Here is a 27,801-nt window from a genome sequence, read left to right as displayed (position 1 = left end):
GATTCTGTCTGTAAAGTCCACACAAGTGAACAGTTAGGGAGCCCCCTAGCTGAAGAGCCCAGAAGCTAACTGAATGCAGGAGGTGCCCAGATGTGGTGGCTCTGAGGGACAGTCAGCATTCCGGAGGGCAAAGCCTGTGACTCTCAACACTTTTGAGCCTCTGCACAGGGAGAGGGGGAGATCTTCCTCTTAGGCCTGGCTATACAGTGGGTCCTTTGTACCCCCATGTTTCTTCAGTGAATTCAACCAACTGCAAACCAAAAATATTTTTAAAAATCACATCTGGCCAGGTGTGGTGGCACAGCCTGTAATCCCAGCACTCGGGAGGCTGAGGCAGGAGGATTGCTGTGAGTTCAAGATGAGCCTGGACTACATAGTGAGTTCCAGGTCAGTCTCAACTACACAGTGAGACTGTCTCAAAAAAAAAAAAAATTACATCTGTACTTTTTTCCTGTTATTCTCTAGCTCATACAGTATAACAATGATTTACGTGGCATTTACATTGTATTTGGTATCCTAAATAATCTAGAGATGATTTAAAGTCCACGAAGGATACACCTAGATTATACGCACATATACATATTCACATTTTACTTGAAACCTTTCTTTCTTTCTTTCTTTCTTTCTTTTTTTTTTTTTTTTTTTTTTTTTTTTTTTTTTTTTTTTTTTTGGTACTGGAGATCGAACTCTGGACCTTGCACTTTCAAGGTAGGTGCAGTTCCACTGAGCTAAATTCCGAGCCCTGACACCATTTTATATAAGGGACTTGCGCGTTTACAGATCTTGGCATCCCCAGGTGTTCTGGAACCAATCCATGTAAGGATACTGAGGCACCGCTGTCCTCTGCTCTGAAAAGGAAATTGCTACCACCTGCAGTGACACTGGTGGTAAATCCCTGCCTCTTCCAGGAAGCCTTCTCCTGCACTCCAAGACTCCCTCATTACTCTCCTGCCTCAGTCACAGTGTGGAAAATACCACTTGCACAGTGATTTTAGCATTTGCTCTCAGGTCCACAATCTGACAGCCAGTGGCAGGGACAGGTGTGTGGCTCCCTTCTGTGCACTGGCTGACCTAGAATGACAGTGGCCGTGACATTTTTGGTGTGAGCATTTGTTTGGCCTCTTTACCCAAAATGTCCTCTGTTTTAATGGAAATAAGTTTCTGGCTATAAAAATAACCCCTGTGCTGAAGACATAAAAAAGCACCTGTATTCTCAGCCCACAGAGACAACCACTAGAAATCACCCTTCCAGGCTCTGCTGGTCACATGACAAAGAAATTCTACTGTGCTGCTTTTTCTTTTTTAATGGATCCCAAGACTGTCTCTCCAAGTAAATAAACACTGGTCTGCCTCACCCTTGTGGGTGGCTATATGACGTCCCATTTTATGTCCCAGCCACAATTTATATAACTAATCCTTCACTGTAAGTGTTGGAGTTTTCCCCCATTATAGTATACAGTATGCAGCAAATACCTTCCCGGGAAAGTGTTTACAAACACCTTTATTTTTTCCCATGATAAAGTGGGGAATGGAATGGACGAATCCTAAGACTGGTGCATAGGTTGGGACTTGAGTCTGCTACACAGAGGAAAGTGGCAGGGGCCTGGCAGGTGCTGAGTGGCCCCTAGCTGTAGAGAAGTGGACCAGGGACTGGGAACTGGCTCTGCCAGCAGTCTCTCATCCCCTTTGCAGCCTGTGGGGAGGACACTGGGTCCCCTCAACTTGCTGGTGGTGTTGGATGGTACCTTGGAACCTGCCCAGGCATGGGGGGTGGGGGCTGAGGAATGGTGGCTTGTCTGGTGGGGCCGACAGACGGGATAAGAAAGACCCTGGATCACACTTTTTATTTCTTGTGTTTGCTCGACGGGATAAGAAAGACCCTGGATCACACCTTCAATTGATTCCCTGTGCCTGCAGGTGGCCTCAGTGGGGCAACTATCATTGATTCCCTCGACACTCTCTACCTCATGGAGCTGAAGGAGGAGTTCCAGGAGGCCAAGGCCTGGGTGGAAGAGAGCTTCCACCTGAACGTGGTGAGTCAAAGCCCCTCTGGTGCTAGTGGCCAGATTTGCCCTGAGATCCGGGACCTAGAGACGTGCAGGGCCTTGCCAGCGGCTATAGAAAAGCACTCCCAGAACCAGGGCTACAGTGCCTCCATGCTGAGTGCCTCCTTAAGACCGGCCTTGAGGTGGTGACATCCCCGAGCAGGCACCCTCCCCTGGGAGGGAAGACAGCCACAACCGTCCCTTCCCTCCCCGTCAGATCAGCTGCAGCTCATTCCAGGGCCGTTGCTCACAGCCAGGTCCCCCTTTCCGGGGCTGAATCTGTCACACACAGCAGCAGCTGTAGCAGCAAGGGGGAAATGGCTTTGTGGGGGGAAACATGGCCTAGCCTAGAGCTGCTTCAGCCCTGAGCGCCCTGCGCTGCTCTCTTGAAATGGGTGTGGAACAGCAGCTGGGATTCTCTTGGTTTCCATTCTTATAGGGATCTACCAGTCAAGGGCAGGGTCTCACAGAGGGGACAGTGGTGTGTCTGGATGGCACAAGAGCCCTAAAGGCCGGGTCTGCCCCCTTGATCTCACATCCCCAACTAAAGCAGTGATCTCGGTTCACTGCCACGAGAGGCCACATTTGTGGATTTGGGGCCTGAGAAGTGGAGATGGTGGGAGGGGAGATGGGTCACAGCCAGCTGTGCTGCAGGGCTGTGTGTGAAGCTCCACAAGTGACAGATCCTAAGGCACAGGGGCCAGGGGCCAGCTCCTGCAGCCCGGTAGAAGGGAGGCCTCGGCCTCTATGGGGTAGCTTGCCAGCACAGAGCTGGGTGGAGAAGACACCACACAGGAGTACGTGGGGCAGGCCTGGGCAGAGGCACTCGGCCTCCACACTGTGCCTTGGGAACGATGAGGACAGCAGCAGCAATGCCTAATCCACAGGCTTATTGTGAGGGTTAAACACAATGGAAGGTTATGGAAATATTTAGTAACGTTGGAACATCTGAAGATGTGGAAAAGCATCCTCCTCATCATGATTACCAGGACCATCCTGAGGCTAGATGGGATTCCCAGGGTTGTGTCTGGGTCCAGGGAGCCTGAGAATTCCCTGCTCCCTCCTCTGTGGGCAGAGAGAGGCAAAGACACGAGGGGGAAGGAATATGTCCATGGACCTGCCCTGTCCCTCTGTGCGGACCCTGGCTACTCTGGGCCCCGTATGGGCGGCAGCAGAGGCCGGGGAGCCTGGGGACATTCAGGCCTGCTGGAGCAGGTTAGGGAGAGTCCTGGGAAGAAAGCAAGAGGGGCCACCTCTTTGAACTGTGGCTTTCTTCCCTGGAAAATGGACATGAGCTCATGAGCACAGGGAAGGCGGAGGAGATCAGCTTGGCCTGTGCTTTGCTGATGGAAAAGTTCCAGATTATCAAATTGTTGTTTCTATCAGTAACAAAAATGGTGATCCAAGGCAGCGCCTTCTAGTAAAGGAGGAGACAACAGACACCTTTATGAAGGCCATGCCCAGCTCTGGGCAGGTGTCTCACCTGCAGCTGTGCACTGTATGGGAGTGGGTGTCAGCCTCGTTCTGCAGATGAAGAGACTTGGGCCAGGAAAGGCAAAATCTCTTGCTTCAAGTCCCAAAGCCACATAAGTGAATTTGTTCCCTGGCACAATGCCTCCACACCTGATTTGCAGTCCCAGTTTAAGAAAGAAAACAGTAATGATGAAGCCCAGGTGTGAGCTCGCCCTGCAGGACCTGAGCTGAGGTCTGAGAAAGTGCAGGCCGCCCCAGCCACACCTCCCTGGCACTTCCACTTAGCCCTGGCCCCATCCTGTCTACCACTCCAGGGTAAGGCCTTTCTGGTTCTCTTGCTGAGCCAGGTGGGGGGTGTGGCCCAACTGGAGGAGGATTTGCCTCCCCTCAGGCTAAGCTCCAGGAGGCAGCTCCCCACCAGGCCCTTGAGCTCCTTGGAGTACAGCCAGGCATAGCTTTGCTGTGATGGCCTCGGGCAAGGGCTGGGGAAGGAGACCAATGTGTGTGTTTATTTGAAATGTTGGAAGCATGCAGTGGCCACCAGGCCTGTGCTGAACCTTCTCAACTTTTGCTATGAAAACTGAGTGTGGCCTGGTGCACTGGGGCAACCCCAGCATGAGGTACAGGTGTGCACTGTGAGGCAGGGGCAAGAAGACGGTGTGGTGGTGGCCTCCCTGCCTCCTGGAGTCCTGTGGGCACCTCACAAGTGTCCTCACTGTCCCTGCCCACTTTCTGTCCCGCAGAGTGGAGAAGCGTCCTTGTTTGAGGTGAACATCCGCTACATTGGAGGGCTCCTCTCAGCCTACTACCTGACGGGAGAGGAGGTGAGTAGGCCCTTGGAGACCCAGGACTGTCCGGGCTGGAAAGGGCTCTGGAAAACACAGAATACTGTCCCCGCCTCTCACTAATGGGAAAACAAGGCTTGGAGGCAACAGGGCCTGCCTGGAACCACCCATGAGCACCCAGAAGGACCAGTTTTCCAGGTACCGCCTGGAGACGACTCCTCCTTCTCCTCTTCTCTGCACCTCAGTTCTGCCACCCAGAGGAGTCTGATTGGCTCCTGCAGCTGGTACTGATTTTTCTGAGGACAACTGTGTCCACTCCCCTGGCAAACCTGGGCTGGTTTCTACAGGTGTTGCTTCTCAGAACTGGCAGGGCCAAGGCCACTGTTACTCACTGTTCTACCTCTGAGGCCCTGGCTTTGTCTTTCTCCACAGTTACCCTTGCTCTTCCCTTCTGGGCCAGACACGCATTGCACGTCGAAGCGGGCAGCAGGGCAGTGGGACAACCACTGCTAGTCCCAGGCTGTAAGTGCAAGGCCTTGTTCCAGTGAGCCCTGTTGGCTTCCAGCAGGAAGGACAGGAAGGCAGAAGGCCTGACCTTGGTCCACCCACACTCACCAGCTGGCAGCTGCCCCCCTTTCCTAGCGTGGTCATGACGCACCTTAGGTCAAAGGGCTCTTGTGAAATGGGATGCAAGGGAAGGGTTTAGCCAAGGGCCATGGCTCCAGAGCCCGTATTCTTCTCTGCCAGAGAACTCTGAACAACACAGTGCTCTAGAAAGGGAGCCTTCTTCATCCCTCCTCATGAGCTCCTGGAACCAGAAAGCCGTGGTATCCGGTGGCAAGGCTGGCAGAGTCCCCAGAACACAGGTCATTGGTCAGTTCTGTGTCCTGTGACCCAGAGGGCAGCTCTGCCCAGCACAGCTGCCGCTGTGGGGCTGGGTACCTCAGCCTTTCCTGTCCTGCTCCCCCTCAGCTCACTCCACCCCTAGACAAATAATTATGCCTGCCTCCCACTGCCTGAGGAGCCACAGAAAATCCTTCTTCGCTTTACTGTTGCTGTCCAGAAAGTCATTTCCATCTCCTTTCAGCTGGTCCAGCAGCATGGGCTGAAGTCGGGGGTTTGGAGACAGCACATACAAGCTTTATCTCCCTGGTTGCTTTGGGTCACTCTCCGTCCGGCACAGTCTCCTCAGTAGAGATTACTGCTTGTACTGATTTGCCAAAACAAATTGTAGATGGAAGCCCTCAGCTTAGAGCCACCCAGAACCTGAATGTTATTTGAAAACCCCAGGACAGGAAAATGACAGAAGTTGCAGAGAAAGACAAGCGCGTGCTTTACAGGCACTCGCCCAGCCTCCCTGCTGGTTGTGGCTGGGAGGATGGAAAGAGGGAGGGGAGGGGACGATGCTTGAGGCTCACAGGGTTGGCTTGGGGGTCACTGACCCAGGAAGAAGCTGGTGGCTCCTCACATGACCCACTGTCCTCCCATCCCTTTTCTGAGAGCACCCTGACTCCTTAGAAGGGACCAGGATATACACCCAGCAGGTGGCAGTAGACAGGGGCACCTGTGACTTGAGAATGGGCTCAAAGAGAGGCCCGAGCAGCCCATGCTCCAGGTGGGCAGGCTCTGTGCCTATCCATGCTGCCTGAACCTGGCTCAGCACCCCAGACCCCCAGAGGTCAGACCTGTGGTTCAGGGGTGCAGTGAGTCTTTAGGTTCCCATGTGGCCGGCCCCTGGACCAGTCCTCTGGCTCTGGACAGTCTCCTCTTTTTCCACCCAGAGCTGCCAGCCCCAGCACAGCTCTTCATCCACTTCAGAGGCCTCAAACTTACACCCCAGTTCAGAGGGTTCAGAAATTTGTCCCCGCTGCATCCACTACACAGTTGCCTCAGCAGGCTTCAGCTGGAGGTGGTGGGAGGACTGGGAAAAGCTTTGTTTTACAACCATAGGAGGTTAGCAAACTGGACCACCCCGGAACTTACAGAAGTGAGAAGACAGGCTGTTTCCCCATTGGCAATGTGGTTTAGGGACTCATAGCTTCTCTCTTAGAAATAAACAACCTGTACAGTCCTCCCTCTGTATCCAGGGACATTGGGCCTAGGAACCCTGTGGATATCAATTCCATGCATACCCAAGCCAGCATAGAAAATGGCAGGTACTTGCGTAGAACCTACAAACATCCTCCATACACCTTAATCATCCCTGAATTACTTATACTACATAACACAACGTAAATGCCCTGTTCTGTATTGCTTAGGGAATAAGGACAAGAAGGAAACAGGTTCAGTGCAGGGGCAACTTCTTTGATCCCAGGAATGTATAATCTGTGGTTACAGATGGCCAACTGTGTTATAGGTTTGTTTTTATTTTAAAAATTGCACAAACCAGTTGCAAGTGGTCCCATCTACTCTGAAAGCTGAGGCAGGAGGATCTCTTGACCCCAGGAGTTTGAAGCCAGCAAGGCATCCTTTCAAAAATAAGAATAAAGTACACAGAAAATAGGGATAAGTCAAAAGAAGAAAATAAACATTGTCCATAAATTTATACCCCCCAAGAACATTACTAATATTTTGGTATTTTTCCCTCCTTTTTTATGCATCCATGTGCAAATAATTTTTAAAAGTTGAATTACACTATTGTGAAATATTTTTCTCTTAGTATACTATAAGCCCTTCCTTTGCCATCAAATAGTCTTTTTACAACATAATTTTAGTGGCTGCATGATGTTCCATCGCACAAAAGCCATAATTTAACCACTTCCTATTGTTTGAGAAAGCATTTCCACTTTCTCCATTCTTCTAAACAATGTTGGAATAAATGGCTATAAAATTAAAGCTTTGCAGCTTTATTGATTATTTATTTCCTTAGAATAAATTGCTAGAATGGAAAGTGCTAAGTCAGAAGGTCAGAAGTCCTCTTGAATTAATCTGGCGTTTCTGAGTGACACTTTGAGAGGATTGCACCCTGAGGCCTGGGACTCCTTCTGGGGCTTTAGGACAAGCCATTCACCCACTTCATCCCTGTCTGTGAAATGGGAACCATGGGCAACATCTCCACATCAGAGGGAAGGACCTTTGTCCCACTTTCACTAGGGAAACTCACCCAGGAAGTAGTGGTTTCTGGAACCTGGGTGGGAGGGTGGCCTTGGCTCCTAGTCCAGTTTGTTTACACACTGTCCAAGTAATGCTATGCATTTCCCACACCCTCTGTGTTAGCCAGCTTTCCATCACTGTAACAAAGTACCTTAGATAATTAGCTTACCAGGAGGAAAGGCTTATTTTGACTCACAGTTTCAGAGTTTAGGTGGACTTATTGCTTTGAGCCTGTGATAGCACAGAATGTGACGGCAGGCACTTGGGGCATAAGAGGCCTATTCACCTCATGGCAGCTGGGAAACAGAAAGACACAAAGGAGCTTTGATCCCAAAACCTCCTTCAAATGCCTAACTTCCTCCCAGTGGTCTCGCTTCCTCCCAGTAGGTCCCACCTCCTAGAGGTTCCATCACTCCCAGAAGCACTACAGGGTAGAAACCAAGCTTTGACACCTGGGTCTTTGGGGGACACTCCAAGTCCACACTGTAGAACTCTGCCTGTGACATCCTGGTCCCTCAGAGTGGGCAGCTCTGACCACTGGGGACCTGCCCATCTCAGCCAGGTCTTCATCTGGATGTGGAAGTGACCACCACACACACTAGCTGACTGTCTTCCCTTCTTCCCCATGGTCACCTTGGTGCTATGGTGAAGGATTTACAATGAATTCTAATTTACAGCCCTCTGAGGAGGGCAATACTATCCTCATTTTATGAACACAGAAACTGAAGCTCAGAGAGGAGTGTGTCCCCTGAGCCCACAAAGTCAGTGACTGGGGGGTCAAGGTCCCGCCCAGGCTGACTGCAGAACTCAGCACACTGCCCTTCCCTCTCGAGCCCACAGCCTTGGTGGGTTCCCCTGCCAGCAGCAGCTCCTGGGAGCAGCCACACCAACCGACCGGGACTCAGTGCCTTCTGACCCTTGCTTTTCAGGTGTTCCGAACAAAGGCTGTCAAGCTTGGAGAGAAGTTGCTGCCAGCCTTCAGCACCCCCACAGGAATCCCAAAGGGTGTTGTGAATTTCAAAAGGTAGGACGCTGTCTGTTTCCCCGCTGTGGCTACGCATCACCATGGTCCACGTGGTTTGTCTGGATGGGGCCTGCTGACAAGGCCCAGAGGCAGTTGGCAGACAAGCGAGAATGGGCCTTGGTGGCCATGTTTGTCAAACCTGTTCTACGGTTGTGGCATGAAGAAAGGACAGTTCCTGTTTAGGGAGTCAAAGCTAAGCAGTTCATGGTGAAAATTAGCCTTAGCCCAGGGCTCTCCTGGACAGGTGTTTGTCACAAAGCCTGACCTTCGCGGGGTCAGTTACTCCTGTGTGATCATCCCGCAGCACTTCCTTGACTCGGGGACCCTCCAGGTGGGCCTTCCACGTTGCCTCCCCACCAAGGGTGCAGGAGCCCGGGGCACATCTTTTCCCACACAGGCAGGTGCCCAGAGCTGCTAAGGGGTCTGAGGACCCAGCTCTGCCTGGGACAGGAATGCTGCTCTCAAGGAGCCCTTGCCCCTGTCCCCGAGCTGTGTGGAACTGCGTTCCCAGCCAGCCATCATTCCTCCGGGGCCATCTTTGAGGCCCTCCGACACAACCAGACTGGAGGAAGGCTGCAGGAGTCCCATTGTGCTGGCCCCGTTCCGTCTCCTGAAATGAGCCCTCATTTGGGGTGCTCCCCAACGTGGGAGCATCAGCCAGCCCTGGAGAGGAATGGCGGAGCTGGGCTCCCACAGTGCCCTGCGGCCTCACCAGCTCCACACCCTTTCTCTACACTGCCAAGAGAGGACTTGGCCCATTTGGTCTGGGCCGTCTCACTGCAATCTCACCAAAGGCTGAGGGCCGCTGGGGCTAGGGATTATGCTTGGTTTTGCGTAGACTCCATCTCCACACATGCGGGTCTAGCAGAGTATGGCCAGCTGCTGTGAAGCCTCCTGCAACCTCTCCCAGGTCTGGGACAGGACCTCCCTGGGCACCCTTTCCCCTGTGTGACAGCCCTGGGCTATGTTCCTCAGAGTGCGGCCTCATCCCACACAGAGCCTGGTGTGTCTGCTGAGGGAGCTGGGTATTTTTGGCAGATGCCGTGCTGTATACATTCGTGCACAAATGCATATTTCCTGGCAACATCTCCCTTTTATCTTCTGTCACTAAAAATGGGAGGGTGACAGGGATGGATACAGCTTGTGCGGCCGAGTCTGCTCCTCGGAGGGAGCCTGCGGGTGGGCACTTGGTCCACACTGCCGCCCTGCCCAGCGCTGCCAGGCAGGCAATGGGCTGTTGCAACCTGTGGCCTGCAGGGACCACTGTGATACCTGGCACGGGGACAGTGGCCGGTCCACAGACCTCTGCACCTGGCCGGTCTCCCAGGCCCTCCCACAGGCCTCACATACATGTACGCCACACACATCACGGAGACTCCGATCCACATGCTCACCTCGGCCACAGACACGCTCACATCCACGCATAGGCACACACAGCACACAAGTGCACATCTGCCCCGCTCACCCCCACCACACCCAGACACGTACACCTTCATAACCACTAGCAGCTGTGTGGTGTGCACTGTGTGTCAGGCCTATTGTGTGCACCTGATGTGGATTCTTTATTTTTAACCTCACAGCAACCACGGGGGACTCCATTTTGCCAGTGAAGAAACCGGGGCTCAGAGAAGTGTGGTAACTGACCTGAGGTCACACAGCAGCCAAATGAAGTTAGAATTAGAATCCACCTCTGTCTGACGCCAGTGTTAATGATTCCACCACACACAGAGAAGCCTTAGCTAATATAGAGAAGGCATCATGGAGCAGCCCTCCTGCCCGAGGAGGGAAAGAACACAGGCCTCAGGTCCACATGCACTTAAAAGGCTGGGAGGGGAGCAAAGGGAGGACAGAACTTCCTGCTGGCCCTTGGCTCACAGAGCTGATCTGAGGGCCTCCTGGTGTCTGCAGTGCTGCCCACGGCACGTGCACTTGGGACACGGAGTACCTAAGATTTGGATTTGGATTTAGCTCTACTGACTCTGCCACTTGCTGAGCAATCTTAGAAAACTGTCCCCACCTTTCTGAGCCTAAGTAGCCTCTCCTGTGAAATATAGATCAAGGTATCTAGCTGTGTGGATATACAGTAAAATAAGAAACCAAAACCACCTGGCCCATATTAGAAATATATTAACAATGGTAACAAACAACAAATAATTTAGATGTGCATAATTACGTGGTGATAAAAATAACAATAATTGCATGCATAATTCATACCTTACAATAACTCTATGAGGCATGGGTACTGAATTTCACAGATGAGGAAACTTGAGCTCTAGAGACATGAACCAGCCTGCCCGAGGGTATGTGCTTAGCACCTGGGGGGTACTAGGTGAAGCGGGGTGGGGGCGCACACAGTCACTACCTGCCTGCAGAGGGCTCCACCGCAGGCAGCCCACTGGGGTGGTGAGCAGATGAGGGCAGGAGAGAGAAGAGGGCGGCCCATGGGGGTAACTGGTAGCTTTTTACTCTTTTATCTTGAAGTCTCCTGGGGTCTGGGAGTATGGATTACTCGGGCGGCCCTTAGGGGCACCCGGCTCCCACTGTACTCCCAAGCTGGACAGAGAAATCCCGCCTGGCCTGGGGGGCAGAGGGACAGAGGACAGGGGAGAGGGGCAGCTCCCTCTTTCCCTGTGGGAGGACTGGGGCCATCTCCGGGTAAGAGACCCTTAGGCACTGACTACAGGGCCAGATAATCTCCTAGCTCTCATCTAAAACACTTCACTGCTTTCTTGAACTCGGTTTTCTCCTTTGCATATTGGGATGAATGGTACTTCACCTGGGTCGTTAAACAGAGTAATGATGCAAACAGCTTTCCACATGCTGAAGCCACTCAGTGAACAGGAGCCCTTCAGTTTATTATTGTCTGGGACATTGGTTCTCCCTCCCCAGTGCAGCCCCAAGTCAGTGAAATTCCCCAAGAGACAGAGATAGGATAAAGGACACTGCTGTCTACATTTGTTGAGGTCACCTGACTCCAGAGATCTCAAACCCTAAGTCCTCCATCTGATCCGCTTCCAGAAGCCATGAGGCTGAGGAGCTTGAGAGGAGAAAATCAGCCCCAGTGGAGTCCAGCCCTAGCCCAGAAAACATGGCCCCCTCAGGTAACAGACAGTGACTTCCCACAGCCTAGCTGCCCTCCCAAGTCTGTCCCTTTATCTCCAGGGATATAGTTCCTGGGCAGCCAGAGCTGTCACCACAGGGAGCAGAGGGCCCTCCCAGAGCCCCCAGAAGGGTCAGCCCCTCTGCCTGCCCAGAATGAGTACTGTGGAGCCCCACAAATGGGAGGGATCATTCCATCTGCCCTGTCCCACCTCTCTCCTCCAACCTTTGTTCAGAGTCCTTGTGCCCCTGGTTGTCCTAAATGTCCGATGGGAAAGATAGCTGTGATATGTGAAACTGAGTCACAGGGCAGAGGCACCTTGCCCAAGGCCATCCCATTATGAACCCTCCTCTTAAACCCTACAAAGCCTCAGGCCTGGAGACTGACTGGAAGGTATTACCCTCTCCTTTTTGCACCGATGGGGAAACTGAGGTATGCAAAATTAAGTGGCTTATCTGGGGAATCCAGCTGATAGACCGGCAAGCCTGCACCTGTCTCCACATCCCAGGAGATGGAAAGCAAAAGCTCTGAAAAGACAGTGTCCTGGTACAGGATCACGTGATACAGGGAGGTTCCCTAGTGGTGGTCAGCATGAGCCCTGGCCTCAGATCCCACCTTCGGTCCCAACTGCTGCCTTGGCTAGATGAGTTCAGACAGGTAACATCACTGCCCTGGGCCTGGTTTCCTCATCTGGAGAAGGGGCCACTGTGATGTCCAGCCAAGTCCCTGCCTCTGTGATAGGCTGTGAGAAGTGCCACATCCTAGGCAGGAAACCTGATCTCCCAGCGCCCTCTGCTTTCACTCCTAGCCCTGGCTTCCCCTGGGTCCAGAAGCTTCAGGGCTGTGGTCACATGAGAGTTGCCTGCCGTCTCATGCAAGTCCGAGAAATCCCAGGCCAGGGCCATTGTGTCCTTGGAAAGCCCTGACGGGAGGGGAGTGGAGAAAGGGCCAGCGGGGTCCCTCAAATTATTTCTCTTCCACTATGATCAGTGCTTTCAGCCAGAGGATGGCAATAGTGTTTTCCACTGGGGTCTCACTATGTAGTTGAGACTGACCTGGAACTCACTACGTAGCCCAAGCTGGTCTGAACTCACAGCAATCCTCCTGCCTCAGCCTCCCTAGTGTTGGGATTACAGGTGTGTACCACCACGCCCAGCTCAACAGCTTGTTGGTAGAAACAAAGAATATGTGAGTCAGACAGGCCTGGGTTCAAATGACCTTCAGCAGGCCATATCACATCCCCGACCTCAGTGCCCTCATCCGCAAAATGGGGCCAGAGGATTGATGGAGATTGCGTGGTGAAAGCTCCCAGCACTGTGCCTGGCACGTAGCAGGTTCCCCACCTCCCCACAGTTGCAGTTGCTCCCGGCAAAGGGGCCTTCTGGCTAGTAGGGAGGGGTGGGTGTGACTTTGGCTGCTGCTTTCTTTTCAGTGGGAGCTGGGGCTGGGCCACCGCAGGCAGCAGTAGCATCCTGGCAGAGTTCGGATCCCTGCACTTGGAATTCTTACACCTCACCGAGCTCTCGGGCAACCCCATCTTCGCGGAAAAGGTAAGGGTCCTCCCTGCCCTCTCCTGGAACAGCTCCACCTCCTCCCCGGGGAGCATAGTGAACACCTGCTGCCACAAGGTCTTCAGAGGGAACGGGCGTGTGGTCCTTCCCCACACGGTTATCTGTGGAGAAGCTGACTGTGCCCCGCACCAGGTGGCAGGGAGGGGAGCACAGGCATTGCCAGGACTCTGGAGGATGGGAAGAGGCAGAACTCTGCCAGGGGGAAGGTTTGCACTGTCGCACATCAGCTCGGTGGCAAATCTGTGAACTATGAAATCTGGAGAAAGCACAGCTGAAATCTAGGCACCGCCTGGTGTCGGCAGAAATTGGCCACCAGTGCGCACGTCCCCTTTCCGGGGACATTTAGCTTTTCCATGTGAGATCTGCCTGCCTTTTCCTCCCGATGCCTGACGGCTTGCGTTGGCAGCAGGCAGGCAAAGTGATCCCTCTGCACAACAGATGCCCACAACTGTTCCTTCTCATCTTCCATGCCATCCTAGGTAGGGCGTGAGTTCTCAGAGGTGGACTTAGGCCACCGTCCAGTGACAGCAGCTGGTACCTGGTCTTTCTGGGTTCCTCGCTGCCGCAGCCCTGAGCAGTCCCCACTGGAGGCGTCTCTGTCTGTCTGCCCCTAAACCCAAAGGAGGGCTGTGTGCACAGCGCCCTAAGATGGCGCTCAGGCTCCTGCTGCAGTGATCCCTCCGTGAGACTCCCCAAGGAGAGCCTTTGGGTCCCCTTCAGTGGGAAAGCCTTCTCTCCCTTCAGGGTTACCAGCCTCCTAGACTGGCAAGGGAGCTGGAGGCTGGGGTGATGGATTTTCCCTCTACAGTATGCTCCCAGTCTTGCGTTGCCAGTTGGCCTCTGCCTCAACCAGCACAGAGTCAGGAAGCAGGACCGCACCTGCTGGCCTCCACCACCTCTCCCCAGGCCCAGGAGTCTGTCATCACACACATCTCCTGGTGTGGGCACCCCTGATTGCTCAGTGTGGGAATCCACCACGCTGTCCTCAAGCTCAAGAAGAGCCCCTTGATCACTGCCTCTGACACCGCGCTCACTGCCACCCTCCGAATGTCCACACTGCTGCCAGCCCTTCCGTCAGAGGTGTTTTCCTCCTACTGAGGGATTCTGCTCTCCAGGACTCCCTTGGAAAGCTCGGGGGCTGAGTCATCTTATTTCCTGATGCTCTTATCTTTGACCCCTCGCCCTTGCCTTCCTGCTCCACTGCCCTAGAGCCAAGCTCCTCCAGGATGCCCTGAGTGTTCCAGATTCACCAGGACGAGGGCCACACACTGGCCCTGGTTAGCTGGAAATGACAGTCACCACTGCCTGAGCACTTGCTGTGTACAGCTGTAGCAGCTCCTGTCCCCTGGGGGTGGTCTTCCACTCTCCCCCATTTTACAGAGGAGGAAACTGGGACTGAGGCCAAGCAGTGTGGCTGGGGCCATCCAGCTGGTGAGCTGTTAGGCTGGGATTCAATCCCAGGACTTTCTGGCTCCTCCCACACCACACAAGTACAGCAGGCTGCAGGCTTTTCCTCTAGAGTCCATCCCTGCGTCTCTGTCTGTCTCCACATTTGCATACTCTGGCTATTTTCATCCCCCCATCACACCTCCCACAGAGTCGATTATTGGCAGTCAACAAATTGGCCCAAATTCTAGAAGCGCCTGCACCCTCCAGGGGAGCTAATTTAGCCTGCTTCGCTGCTCGCCCCCAGGACAGAGGAGAATAACTTAGGTAGAAACACATTCCTGTCCCCATAATGGGCTCCGTTAACATAATGGACATGAAGTCTGCTGTGGCAAAGCCAAGTGCTGTCCCCTGGAAAAAAAGGTCTGACAGCTGAAAGGCTGCTCCTCTATCTCCATGCCTTGGAGATTAATCCATGAGTGTACACCGGTGTGGTCCCCAGGGCTTCCCTCTCCTAAGCATCCTGCCTAGGGTGGAGCTCAGCACATGGCCGAAAGCAGGCATCCATGGAGAAAGTCCTCAGTTCTGCCTCTCACCTTCACAGCCCCGAAGGTTGCAAATCAGTGTCAGCTTGCTGCAGCTGGGGCAGCCTTTGCAACGTGTCCTGAGTGGACCCGGCAGCCGCTCCAGCAAGGGAGATGGTGTATACAGCAGGTCGGTCCAGCTTGAAGGAACTGAGAAATCCTAATAGCTCTTCTTCTTAGCATCATCATTAAAACCCTGAGATGCCAGTTGGGGAGTAGGGGTGTTCGGGAGTCCAGACCTGTCCCCTAAAATCTCTCCTAAGGTGCCCAGTAAATTCATGTTACTAGATTGAACTATATACAGGAGTCAAGTTGTGACCAAAAGTTCCGTAATTACCTAACGTGCTTTTTTGGTATAGTGAGGACAATTACAATCTCTTCTCAGCAATTTGTGAGGGTGCAGTACGTTTTTACTAACCAGAGTCACCGCAAAACAGATCGCTTGAACTCATTCCTCCTAACTGAAACTTGTATCCTCCGCCAACATCTCCACAGCCGTCCAACCCGCCCCCACCCCTGGTAGCCAGCATGCTACTCTGTATTTCCATGAGTCCAGCTTTATGAGAGTCCACATTTAAGTGAGGTCACATGGTGTCTGTCTTTCATTCAACAAAACATCCTCCTGGTTCACCCATGCTGTTCAGAAATGACAACGTTTCCTCCTTTTTGAGGCCGACTAGTATTCCATTGTGCACCACCACCTTTCCTTTGCCCATTCGTCGACTGGAGCCCTCGGATTGGTTCTGTGTCCTGGCTGGTGTAGAGAGTGCTGCAGTGAATATGGGAGGGCAGATGCCTCTTTGATGTATCAATTTCATTTCCTTTGGGTATATGCCCAGTTATGGTATTGCTGCATTTGACCATTTGTGGCCTATTGAAAAGGCAATTTTACAAAATGCTGACAAATGAGCTGTTGTCACGTATTTGATCCCTACTAAAGTTCTACTCAAAAGCTGTCAATGGGCCTGGGCGGTACTGGCACCAGGCAGAGTGGTCAGTGGCGAGGCACTGGCTCAGGCTCCACCGTGATCTGGTCCTGCCAGGCCTGTCCGTGTCTGCTCTGGGGCAAGGCCTGGCCACCTCTGGGTTGGAGCCTGCAGTTCCTTGGACTGCTTTTGTTCTTGCCTTGTGGGAACTGTCATCTGTGAAACTGAGCCAGCTGTCTCCTGTCCCCAGTGGCCAGGGGTCGGTTAGCTTCTTCGGGAAAGTGAAGGGGTACGTGTCTGACTCTTGACAGGTCAGGAACATCCGCAAGGTCCTCAGAAAGATCGATAAGCCCTTCGGCCTCTACCCCAACTTCCTCAGCCCAGTGAGTGGGAACTGGGTGCAACGTGAGTACGGAGATGCCCCCACGCTCACCCAGGGGTTCCTGGTCAGGAACCCCAAGCCGGGCCCCAAGCCCAGCATTTGCACAGCTCTTAGATACCACCTGTCACCCTGGGCATAGGGGGCCTTTCTCGCTGTTACTGCCTCTACTGGGGTGGGTGTAAAAAAGCCCTTCCTTGAACCCCCAACCTCCCCCAGTTCTCCAGCTGCCATCTTGCATGGTGCCCACTCTGGTCTCCTTCACTGTCCCCAACCTGGTACAGTTGTCCTCACTGAAGAAGACTCTGCATCTTTTCCCAACCCATTTGATCTTGCTGCTCACTTCAAACTTTAATTTTTAAGAATAAGTTTAATCAGACTCTTAACAATAATGATGTAAAAATCATTAATTTACCACTATACCTTCAACCTATAAGAATCAGTCCCTGAATTTTCACTGATCTCTGTTTAGGAACTTAATTTTCAGCTGCATAGTTTTCGGACACCTATGGAACATCATTCACATGTGCCCCCACCCACGGACACAGAATGGGGGTTGGGGACACAGTGTTGACAATCTCCCAGACCTACGTGAAGTGCGCCCCACTGAGCAGCTCTGGGAGAACCAGGCCACGGTGGCCATGGTCAGCAGGCATTGGTGGTGGCAGATCCCTTCCCGAGTCCCGCCCGAGTCCCCACACCTCCATGTCTCTAGGGATCACGGAAAAGTAGACTTGAGTAATGTGGCTTGGGAGAATTCCCTTGATCTCTCTGAACACTGGTTTCCTGTCCTGTGAAGTGTGAAAAGTGAGGGTGCTGAGCTCTGCGCACCAGAAAGGGATGCAGGAAGGGCCAGAGGCTGCTGGAAGCCAGCTGCATCTCACGCTTCAAAAGCACATCCGGGTTGTCCCAAAGGGATGATTTGAGCAGGACCCGGAGGCTGGGTTGGGGGAGGGCTCCATGGAGACACTGCAGATACCTTTGCTTCCCGCCTGGCCCTCTGCCTCCTGCCAGTCTAAGGGGCCCAGAAAACTCAACCCCAGAACTTCCTGCAGTGATGGCTTCACCCCAAGTGGCCTCCTGAAAAAGAAAACACTTTTAGAAAATGCAAAGTATTCTCATCCAAAACACACTGCCAAATCCAAAAGCGTAGGGAGAAAATGAAGGCTTGAATTACAGATTATGGCCATGGCAAGAGACAGTTCAGTAACTTAGCAGCTTTTAATTGCAAGGCCTGACTGGGTAAGGAGCTGAGCTGCCCCAGGACAATGCAGCAAAACCCATAAAAAATGATGAGAGAGGTGTGGCTTCCCAGCTAAACAGTTACCTCTGCAAATAGCAGGACACCCCACCCCCAGCAGAGGCCTAATTTTCTTTTCAGACTGCTCCAGAAGCGGTAGGTCTGGGCAGAGTTGGTCACATATGGAAAATTGTTTTATATTAATAAAATATGAGTCCACAGCCTGCTAAAGAGCAAAGGGAAGGTCATAAAACCCTGCTGATCCTCCCTCCTGCCCTGGCTTTGGTGCCCAGGGTCATCTCAGGTTTTCTGGGGATTTTCTTGGATCCTTTGGAGTGTACAAATCTTCTCAGCAGATAATCACATCCCCAACTTGCAGAAGCTAAGTACGTTTACTCTGTCTCCTCTTGAATGCTCAGAACAAGCCTGTACCAGGTGGGCAGGGACTGTTGAACCCATCTGCAGCCAGAAATTGCAGCACAGAGGTGGAGGAAGACAAGGGCTGCAGTATCCCAGTTACCTGCCTCTGCTCTTGCCTGCTTCCCACTGCACCTTGAAGCTACGCTTCAGGGTAACAGAGGCTCAAATCCCTGCTGTGCTAAGACTTTATACCCAGGAGAAATCCACTGGGCTCCCAGCAGTACCAGACACAGATGAGACCACCCTAAGACCAACCCCTTGGAGCTTGGAGAGCTGCCAAGGAAGTAAACTTGGTCCTGTGTCACTTGTCCTCCATCCACTGCCAGAATACCACTGTCTTCAGAGGGGAGCAGCAGGTCCAGGGTTCCCTAGTGGCCCGGGGCCGTGAGCTGCCCACAGGCCCAGCCTGGCAGGCTCCCCAGCTTCATGCCCGCTGGTTCCTTAGGCTGTCGCCCTATCTCCTGTGGCCAAGTATGAGGAGGACATTGGCACAGTCAGGCACCAGCAGACTGCTTTTGGCCCCGGGACATCAACTTGTGCTCCTCTTCTCACATTTTATAGCCCGGGAGACTGAGCCCCGGAGTGGACAGTGGCTTCCCCCACACTAATGCAGTTGCACCTCTTCTAATTCCCACCCGGGCTTCTCCCATTGTGCCGTACAGCCGTTAAGCGGTGGGCCCCTTGTGAGAGCGTCCATTTGGGTGAAGCCCCCCAGCCAGGTGACACACAACCCCAGGAGGGAGTCCTGAAGCCTTGGTGATTGGCTCCTTCCCCTCTCCTGCACACCCCTGACAGAGAGAGTTCTGCACCGTGTCACTCACACTGTCATCGCGTGAGGAAATGCAAGCCTGGCTTGACATCCAAGTGCGGCTCAGGCCTCCCTCCCCTCCACTCACTGAGTGCTCACTGGGCCTCTCCAAGTGCTAGATTGGTGCTGGGCACAAGAACAGATTGTGCAGTCCCCACAAAGAACTCACAGCCTGGCCAAGCTGCAGACCCATAAACAGATCCTTCTAGTGGTGCGGGGCATCCCATGGCAAAGTATGACCACAGTCTTCAGGGTGGCCCTGGGTGCCTCCCATGAAGGGCGAGGGCCAGATGTGCACTTGCTTTCCTTAATTCACATGGTCACCTACAGGAGGGGCTGTGACAGCGTCATCAGCCATCCTCGACCTCCTCGGTCTAGGAAAGCCTGAGCTACACCTGGCAAATGAGTGAGTGCCAGCCAGGCAGGCATCTGAGGTCCAGGAGCAGCACAAGCCAAGGAACAGAGAGAAATTCCACAGAGGAGGCTTCGAGAATTTGTCTGAAGTGGCAGAGAAAAACAGGGGGGTAACAGGTGATGAGTCGGGAGATAACACTGTTTTCAGCTGCCCCCTCCCGGGGCAGTGGGGGGCTCTCAGGGGCTTTAGGAGACCAGCCCAGTCCAACGTCCAGCCTGCCCCCTCTACAGACCTGTGCCAGCCATGGATATGCTCGCTCCTGCCCCTCTGCCAGCTCCGGCTGCACCCTCCAGAGGCAGGGCCCCGGTCTCTCTTCCCCTCCCCATAGCCAGGTCCCACACCACTGACTCCTCAGTTTTCCAGGAGCTCATGCTTTCTCCTGTCTGCTCCAATTTTTGCAAGTTCTCCTGCTCCAGAGCTCTTGCTGGGGCAGGATTTGGTCATGGACAGGGATTGGCAGCTGCAGGGCTAATCTTCCATTCAATGGCCTCCTCTCATCCCTGTCCCAGGTTCTGCCTGTCTTTACCCTCTGTGTTTGGTCCCCCTCCCTGCCCACTTGTATCGTCTTTATGCATCTTTGTTTTCATCCTCTGGATAACTGTAGAGTGCAGAAAGTGAGGGCTCTCCCACCTGCCAGGGTGGTAGCCTTGCGCAAGCTAAGGTTTCCCTCAGTTTTCCCACCTGCCAAATGGGCCAGATGGTGCTCACCTCACAGGGTAATGGGAAGATGAAGTTAAAACAATGAAGCTCTTGGCCCATGAAGAAAACACCCAGTAAAAAGGGATCTCGGGGCAAAGTCTTTCTACACCTCCCTTTGCTAAACTTTTTCTTCCCCCGTCCTTCTCCAGAAGAGTTGCAGACACTCTGCTGGCCTTCCACTCCTCAGTATACCCCATGTCTGCTGTCTGTCCCTCTGAACAGAAACCAGCTCTTCCATAACTCTGTTCCGTGCGCTTATGCCGCCCAGTGTTAATTCTGGAGCACAGGAGCAATGTCTGCCCTTGTGCTGCTTCTGTGGTTCACGGTCCTGGGAGCTGTCTCCCTCCTTGCAAGCCCCAGCCCGAGAGACTGCTGTGTGGGCAACTCTGGCAGCTGCCACTGGTCCTCCGGCCACTGGGGCAGAGAGAGGGTCTTGAGCCCCCCTCCCCCACCCCACTCCTTGAGTTCACTTGTCCCAATTTGCTCAATTTAAACTCCTTCCTCCAGTCTCTGTACTCTGGGTCTGACTAGCTAAGGCTCCTCCTCCTCCCTGTGGCCTTTCAGGAAGGTTCCGCGTTAATCACCACGTTTGTCACTGGGCAGTAAACATACTGTGCACTCCCCTGCCACCAGATTATCTTTTTAAAGAAACACAACCCACTTACATTACAAAGCAGGGACGGACCCTCCATCTGCAGCTAAGGCGAGATGGGGCACGGCCCTGGAGAGCCTGTGCACCTGGCTTGGGACACCTAGCTTGAGGCACCCTGGTGTGCTACGCATCAAAGGCTGTGTGCTCAGCCCCATTGGGGTTCGGGGGTGGTAGGTCTGATGCCAGCTCCCACAGCCCCCAACATCTGGTCACTGAGGCCCGCGTGCAAGACCACTCAGTGCCCACTCAGTCCCTCCACAGTCAGTGGCAGATGGAGTTGACATTCTTGTCCTCTTCCCCCGCACAGACCACGTCTCTGTTGGAGGACTCGGCGATAGTTTTTATGAATATTTGATCAAATCCTGGTTGATGTCTGCCAAGACAGACATGGAGGCTAAAAATATGTACTATGGAGCCTTGGAGGTAAGACACTCACTGGGTTTCTGGTGGGGGCTGATTATTAGCCACGGGCCCCAAAGCCCTTGGGGTGGCGGGGGTGAGGGTATCACAGAGGCCTGCCCAGGGTGGGCTCAGGGAATTACAGAGCAGCCCCTCCCCAGCCAGCGCTTTGCACTGTCTCCGGCTTGTCCCTTGCCAGTGTCCTCCGGAAGCCTAAGCACAGGAGTTTAAGTCATTTGTCCGAGGTGTCATAGGAAGTGACAAGTCAGTCTGACTTAGAAACCAAAGTTCAGACATCCGCCCACTCCCTGCATGGATGCTGAGCCTCACTTGGTGCACCAGCAGGCTGTGGCTAGGAGCACCTGTCAAGTGAGACCCTATGCTGTCTTCCTGCCAGACTAGAGGAGATGTCATTAGCATGGCCGAGCTGCTCCTTCTCTCTATGTGGACAGAAACCAAAGCTCAGAGAGGAGAAGGCATTGGTTCAAGGCCACACAGCACAGGACTGACAGAGCTGGCACCACTGCTGGTCTATTCACGGGGGGGACAAGCGAGGGTGATAGGCTAAGAGAGTCCTTCCAAAGAAAGACTGAGGGGAAAAAAGAATCCTGAATCCTGTATGCTCCACAGCCTGGAAGCTCAAAAACTTCATTGGGGAAAAAAAAAAAAAGTAGAGCAGAAGGGGGAGTTGGTCAGCTGTGGAGAAGAGGGTTAGGGAGTCCCACAGCTCATTCATAGTTAATGAAAGGGCACTGGGCGGCCTCTGAACCTCAGTTTCCCCATAAAGTAGATTAAGCAAGTTAAATCTGTTTCGGTACCACCTTAATCTAAACTACCACGTCACTTCCTCTACACGGAGCTCCTTCCCTCTTCTCTGTCCGCTCAGTCCCCACTCCACACAGCAGCCAGAAGACTTGGAAAGGCAGAGCCTCTCGCCCACTTTGCTTAGCACCTGGGGTAAACTAGACCCCTCTCCTCTGCTGCCCAAGTCCTGCCTGACTGGGCCCCTGCTGATCACCGTGCTGTCATCTCTTCACTCTGTTCTTTCTGCTTCCTCAGACCCACTAAGCTCATTCTCACATCAGGGCCTTTGCTCTTTCTGTCCCCTCTACCTGGAGCATCATTCGCTTTAGTCCGTCTTATCAGTCAACTCTAACTCAAATGCTGCTGAGGTTACCCTTCCCAGCCTTTCTGTCACATTCTCAGGCTTACTCTCTTCTACTATAACAGTGTTGTGTGTACAAATTTATCTTCCCTAAGTGCAGTGTGAGTTACCTAGGACCAGAGGTCTCGTCTGCTAGTTCACCCTGTACGCCTCACTTCCGAACACTGTCGAGCACGCAGTAGGCCCACAACGACTGTTATATGAACAAATGTTATGTACGAATGCTGAATGGGAGGGTAAAAGGGAGGGAAGGGTATAGGATGGAAAGAGGAACAGAGGATACATATGCAAGTGGTTAGATGAGGGGCTGGTGAGTGGGTGGACAGGTCTCTGAGCTGAGTGGCCAGGTGGGTATAGAGTGGGTAGATGGGTGCGTGGGTGGATGTGCAGAGATGGGGGTGGAGGGATGAGTGGGTAGATGGACGTGTGGATTGATATGAGTGGATGGATGGATGGGTGATCTCTTTAGTACCCTTTGACTATATGAAGCTGGCCGGGAATAGAGCTAAAGAAACACATTGTAACAGACATCCAGAGTTGTGGACTTTTCCAGGCATGTCCAACCCGCATTCCACAGGCCACCCCCCCACCCCACCCCACCCCCCGCTTTTAAATGTTACAACAATTTTAAAATAACGTTTTGTTACTTCTGTACGTTAACTATATTTTATATGTGGCCCAAGACAATTCCTCTCTGCTCGGTGCAGCCCAGGCAAGCCAAAGTGTGGGACATGATTGTGGCCTCGGGAGGAGCTTTCTCCACCCAGGTTCCCAGCACCAAGACCTCAGTCCTAAAGGAACAGTGGGGACTCCAATCCCAGCTCAGTATTAGCCTCAGCCCTGTCTGTGCTTAAGCTCAGAGCAAGGCCAACATCCCTGCTGGAGGATTAGCCTCAGCACTGTCTGCTGTTCCTTGCAGAGTAAACTTGAAGCTCACCAGTGGCTGATTCCCTGCCCTTAGGGCTCACTGTAGTTGAGGCTTCAAGAGGAGAAAAGGCCATGAATTATTTAAGCAGCCAGGAGTTGCACAGAAAGCACTTGATTGAACAGGAGAGGACTCGGCTTCACTCCCACATATGATCTCCCCAGTGAGGACCCTGGAGCTGCTCTGACCCTGGGTAAAGGCTGGGCCTCAGGCAAGTTTGGAGCTTTGAAGAATGTCCTGGTGGTTCTCACCCTTGTCAGCATGTTATAAATCAAATCCCGGGAACTGTCAAATCCTGTGTCCAGGCTGCAGCCCTGCTGACTTACATCAGAACCTCTAGGGGTTGGGGCCAGGGATAGTGTTTTAAAGCCCCCAAGAGACTTCAGTGTGCAACCAGAGGTGGAAACTAGCAGGTTAGACCCAGGTCCAGCTGAGTGGCCGGGGAGGTCAGGCAGGCTGGACTGGCTGTGGAGGAGGAGCATCAAGAGAACAGGGAGAGCTTTGAGCTAGCGCTGTGTTCTTGGCCATTTGCAGATGATGAAAGCAGGGCTCAGGGTTACAGAGCAACAAGAGCCGGGATGCAAACACCAGTCTGAGTGGCTTCTAGTCCCTGAGGAGCCTGGCCACCCTGAAGTCCCCCTTAGGAGGCCTCGGATGGTCTTTCCAGGGGAGATGAAGGAGCAGCAGGGCCAGGCACCAAGCCCCGTCTTTGAGTGTTGTCTCTTTTCATCCTCACAACCAACCCAGAAACGATTCCCATTTCATAGATGAGCAAAGTGGGTCTTCGAAAAACTGAAATAACTTGCCCAAAGTCACCTGGCTCTTAACTTGCAGGGCTAGGGCTCAAGTCCAGGTCCCCACCACCTACCCAACCCATCTCATGCATTTTGCTGTGATCTATACCTTTACCTGTGGTTCACCAGCCTGTGCTGTCCTGTGTTTTGCTTGTGGTGTAAGAAAGCCTTGTTTTTATCTTCACATCTGCTCATTTGAGTGTATCTTCAAAGAGTCCCCAGTCTGTAATTTCCCATTTACTACAGTTACTTAGCTTGGGGCTAATACCAGTGGGACATAGTTGGAAAGGTGCAGATGTACCTGTATGTGGCATCTTCCCCAGATGTGTGTGTTCTACCATCCCAAATGTTAACAACTGGTAACTTGGAGCCAGGTTTTGGGCCCTGAGCTCTCCAGGGTCCCTGCCCAGAGCCTGCATTTAGGCAGGAAGACCGTACCCAGGAGCTAGGGTCAGGCCAGAGCTGACCAGGCTGGCAACCCATTGGCGCTCAGGCCTCAGCACACCCCCAGGTGGGGCAGGTGCCCTGGCCCTGCCACATCATCAGCTACTCTCCAGCCGCCACTCGGCAAGGGCCTCAAAGCCAGCACACCCGACCCCAGCCCTGGGCCCCAGGAAGAGAGGGAGAGGAAAAAACAAACCAAGCAGGGAATACTGTCTGAGTCTCTGCATGTGCCAGGCCTGGGCCGGAGGCTGCTGCTGTCAGACGGAACTCAGAGTACTGGGAGAAATGACTCGAGCATGCTCCATATGGGGACAGCACTGGTAGAAAGTGGAGCTGTGCTGTCTAATTGGGTGTCCTCTCCCGGAGGCTAGATTCATTCAGTTCAGCCGGACAGGCGTGCAAGGGGAGGGAGCCGGAAGTAGAGGCTTACTCTAACCTCACTCTGCAGAGCAGGACACCCCGCATTGTTTATCTCCTCCCCTCACTTGGTTTCATTCAGAATGCTGCTCACCAGCTGCCATCATCCCATGTGTTTGATCTTGCTGCACAGTCTCTGTACTCGTAGGGAGCTCACCACATGCCACCGCATCCCTGGCCCCTGGTACAGCGCTGGCTCTGAGGAAGCACTCGGTGGCACACGGGACTTTGACAGGGGAGGAGATCCGAATGGAAAGGCCAGTGTGGCTGGGGTGGGATATGGCGAGGTTCAGGCTGCAGAGAACTCATAGTGGGCAGCATTTGTGGGGGACCCTCTGTGATGGGAAATAGGCCTTGTTCTGTGGTTATCTCATTTAATTCTCCCTTGTTAAACATGAATAGACTGATACACCAAGAGAACATGCAGCCTGCCTGGTGTCACCCATAGCTTGGAACTGGTGAGATTTGAACCCATGGAGTCTGTGCTCAGAAGCTTTCCTGTAGCATCAGGGTACACCTTGGAGTCCAGATAATAGTGTCCTAGAGGCCCTGCTGCACCTTCCCCCAAGAGTGCTGGAAACCTCAGAAGGTCCAAAGCAGGCTCATGACAGGGTCCAACTGTTTAGAGTGAAGAACCCCCACCCCAATAGATCGGAGGGGCGGGAATACAGGCAGAGGCCTGGCTAGGTGTCCACAGCACCCCAGCTATAACCAGGAGCTACAGGACCCTGGGGTTTGGCCTGTGGCTGTGTGAGCAGCCACTTCTGTCACCTCAGTCTGCAGGGCTCCTGGGACTGACACCTGCACACCCCGGTATCCCGGAGTCCTCACCGATAGCATCACCCCTCAGGAGCCCTTCCCACTAAAAGGAGACACTAGAAGGTAGTGGAAGGATGTCTGTGGTCCTGGTCCGGGCCCTGGTGTGTCTGGGTGATCCAGGACAAGCCATTCTACTCCTTTGTCATGGGCACCACCGCCCATGTGCCAGGTATTCAGGGAGGAAGTGAGTGTTAGGCAGCTTCGTTTTCCACTGGTCCTTTTTGAAAACCTGATAAGACATGTAGGCGCTCTTCCTACAAAGATGCATGTCCACTGATATGTCGAGGGCAATTTTGGGGGGTGTCCTGGACCCCGGAAGCCAATCCACATACCAGCTGGGCTTCAGACTAACAGAGAATGCAGTAGATGAAGAGAATCATCTTAAAAGATTTTTTAAAACATAGAATATTTAAAAGGCTATATTGGGGCCGGGGATTTAGCTCAGTGGCACTGCATCTGTCTCACAAGAGCAAGGTCCTGAGTTTGATCCCCAGCACCAAAAAAAAAAAAAGGCTATGTGAGGGCCTCACCCCAGGGAGCAGCCTTGCATCCCTTCTCCCAGTGGCTGTGAGTCACAGCCCAGGAGGCAGGACTTCTGCTGGCCCTCCAGGGCCCGGCAGAGACAAGGGGACTTCTGTGCCAGGGAAAGAGGGCTCTGCAGAACCACCCTTGCTACTGTCTCCAGAACATTCATTTCCGTCCTTTCCCTCCCTTCTCTGTGCCTTCCACACCCCCACCCCACCTGCTCCCAGGCGATAGAAACCTACTTGCTGAATGTCTCTCCTGGGGGGCTGACCTACATTGCCGAGTGGCGAGGGGGGATTCTGGACCACAAGATGGGGCACCTGGCCTGTTTCTCAGGGGGCATGATCTCCCTCGGCGCTGAGGATGCCAAGGAAGAAAAGAGGGCCCACTACAAAGAGCTGGCAGCCCAGATCACCAGGACATGCCACGAGTCGTACGCCCGCTCAGGTAACCCTGCAGGGGACGGGGCAGCAGCAGAGCCCAAGGCTAGACACCAGGAAACGCTGGAAAGGCCAGCAGAGCAGCAGTGAGTGGAAAAGAGCCCACCGTCCCGGCACTGTCGCACCTAGGCAGTGACACAGGTGCAGTGAGAGATGGTCACCCAGGCCCTGAGATTGGACCTCAGTTGAAAGGAGACAGTGGAGGTGTCATCAGCATTACTAGACACACATCATCACTGAACCTCACAGCACAGTTGGGGAAACTGAGGCTCAGAGATGACTAGGCCAAGGTCCTGTGAGGTGGCACAGAACAGCCTCCTCCAGCCCCTGAGGCGGAAACACTGGCCTCAGGGGTCTGCCACTCTGGGTTGTAATAGAGGAGAGGACTCCTCTGCTCCTCTGCTCACATGGCCTCTGTTTTCCCACCACCTCTTCGATGGGAACAAGAACATGGGTCCCCCAGAGCACAGTGTGGGGCCATGAGAAAGCCTCACACTGCGTCTCCAGCCACAGCACTGTGTTAGCGACCACCACACACATCTTTGCGGCGCCTGTGCCTTTGCCTGCAGTTGGAGCTGATTCTCCAAGCTGTGCCAGGAAGTCAGAGATTTGCAATCGGTCCTTAAAACCGGTCTTCCATTCTCTTCATGGAGCTCACTCTGCCAAGGTCATAAACAAAGAGGAAATCTCAGGAATAATAAAAAGCTTGCTATTTGTCTGGGACAATCAGCACAGACCATAAAGACAGCACTTAATAGAGCATATTGTTCTGGCTGGCCCGGCTGGCCCACCGACAACGGCTGCAGCGGCTGCTGCCCTCACCCCATTAGCAACTTGGCAAAATGACTGTTGCCTGATGACCTAGAATGGCTTTGCCATTTGAAAAGATCAGAGGGGCCGCAGTCTGGCAGATCCATCCTGCAGGAAGCCCCAGAGAGGCAACAGTAGGGTGGCTTCCTCACAGGACTCTGAACCCAAATAAGGTGGTGGGATTAGGAAGAGACCTCGGTGCACAGCTGGCCTGGACAGGCTGGGCAGAGGGAAGAAGACCTGACCCACACACCCTCAATTTTGGACCTAGAGAGTCAGACTTAGGAGAGCGAGAAAGTACATCCCAGAGAGAAAAGGGGGCATCAAACAGAGCCAGGGTCATATCCCAGCTCCGCCACAACTTGCTGTGTTGCCTTGGACAAATAGCCTCTCTGATCCTCAGTTTCCACATGCATTAGAGAGGGATAATAGCATCTACCTTAGCAAAAAAAAAAAAAAAAAA

The 27,801-nt window shown here is 53.3% G+C and overlaps 1 protein-coding gene across 1 annotated transcript in view; it reads left to right on the top strand.

Annotated features, from left to right (window-relative positions):
- Nucleotides 1-27,801, top strand: part of Man1c1 (mannosidase alpha class 1C member 1) — a 125,227-nt gene that overhangs the window by 92,325 nt on the left and 5,101 nt on the right. Inside the window, 7 exon segments of the mRNA XM_033767868.1 lie at nt 1,918-2,033; nt 4,262-4,342; nt 8,326-8,420; nt 12,953-13,070; nt 16,299-16,392; nt 20,908-21,023; nt 26,316-26,535. Coding sequence (XP_033623759.1) covers nt 1,918-2,033; nt 4,262-4,342; nt 8,326-8,420; nt 12,953-13,070; nt 16,299-16,392; nt 20,908-21,023; nt 26,316-26,535 — 840 coding nt within the window.

The sequence above is a fragment of the Fukomys damarensis genome, unplaced genomic scaffold (genome assembly GCF_012274545.1).
Source record: "Fukomys damarensis isolate Sample0158 unplaced genomic scaffold, DMR_v1.0_HiC HiC_scaffold_23, whole genome shotgun sequence".
NCBI lineage: Eukaryota > Metazoa > Chordata > Mammalia > Rodentia > Bathyergidae > Fukomys > Fukomys damarensis.
Note: the sequence above shows the minus strand (reverse complement) of the source record. Positions and strands in the feature narration are given on the sequence as shown.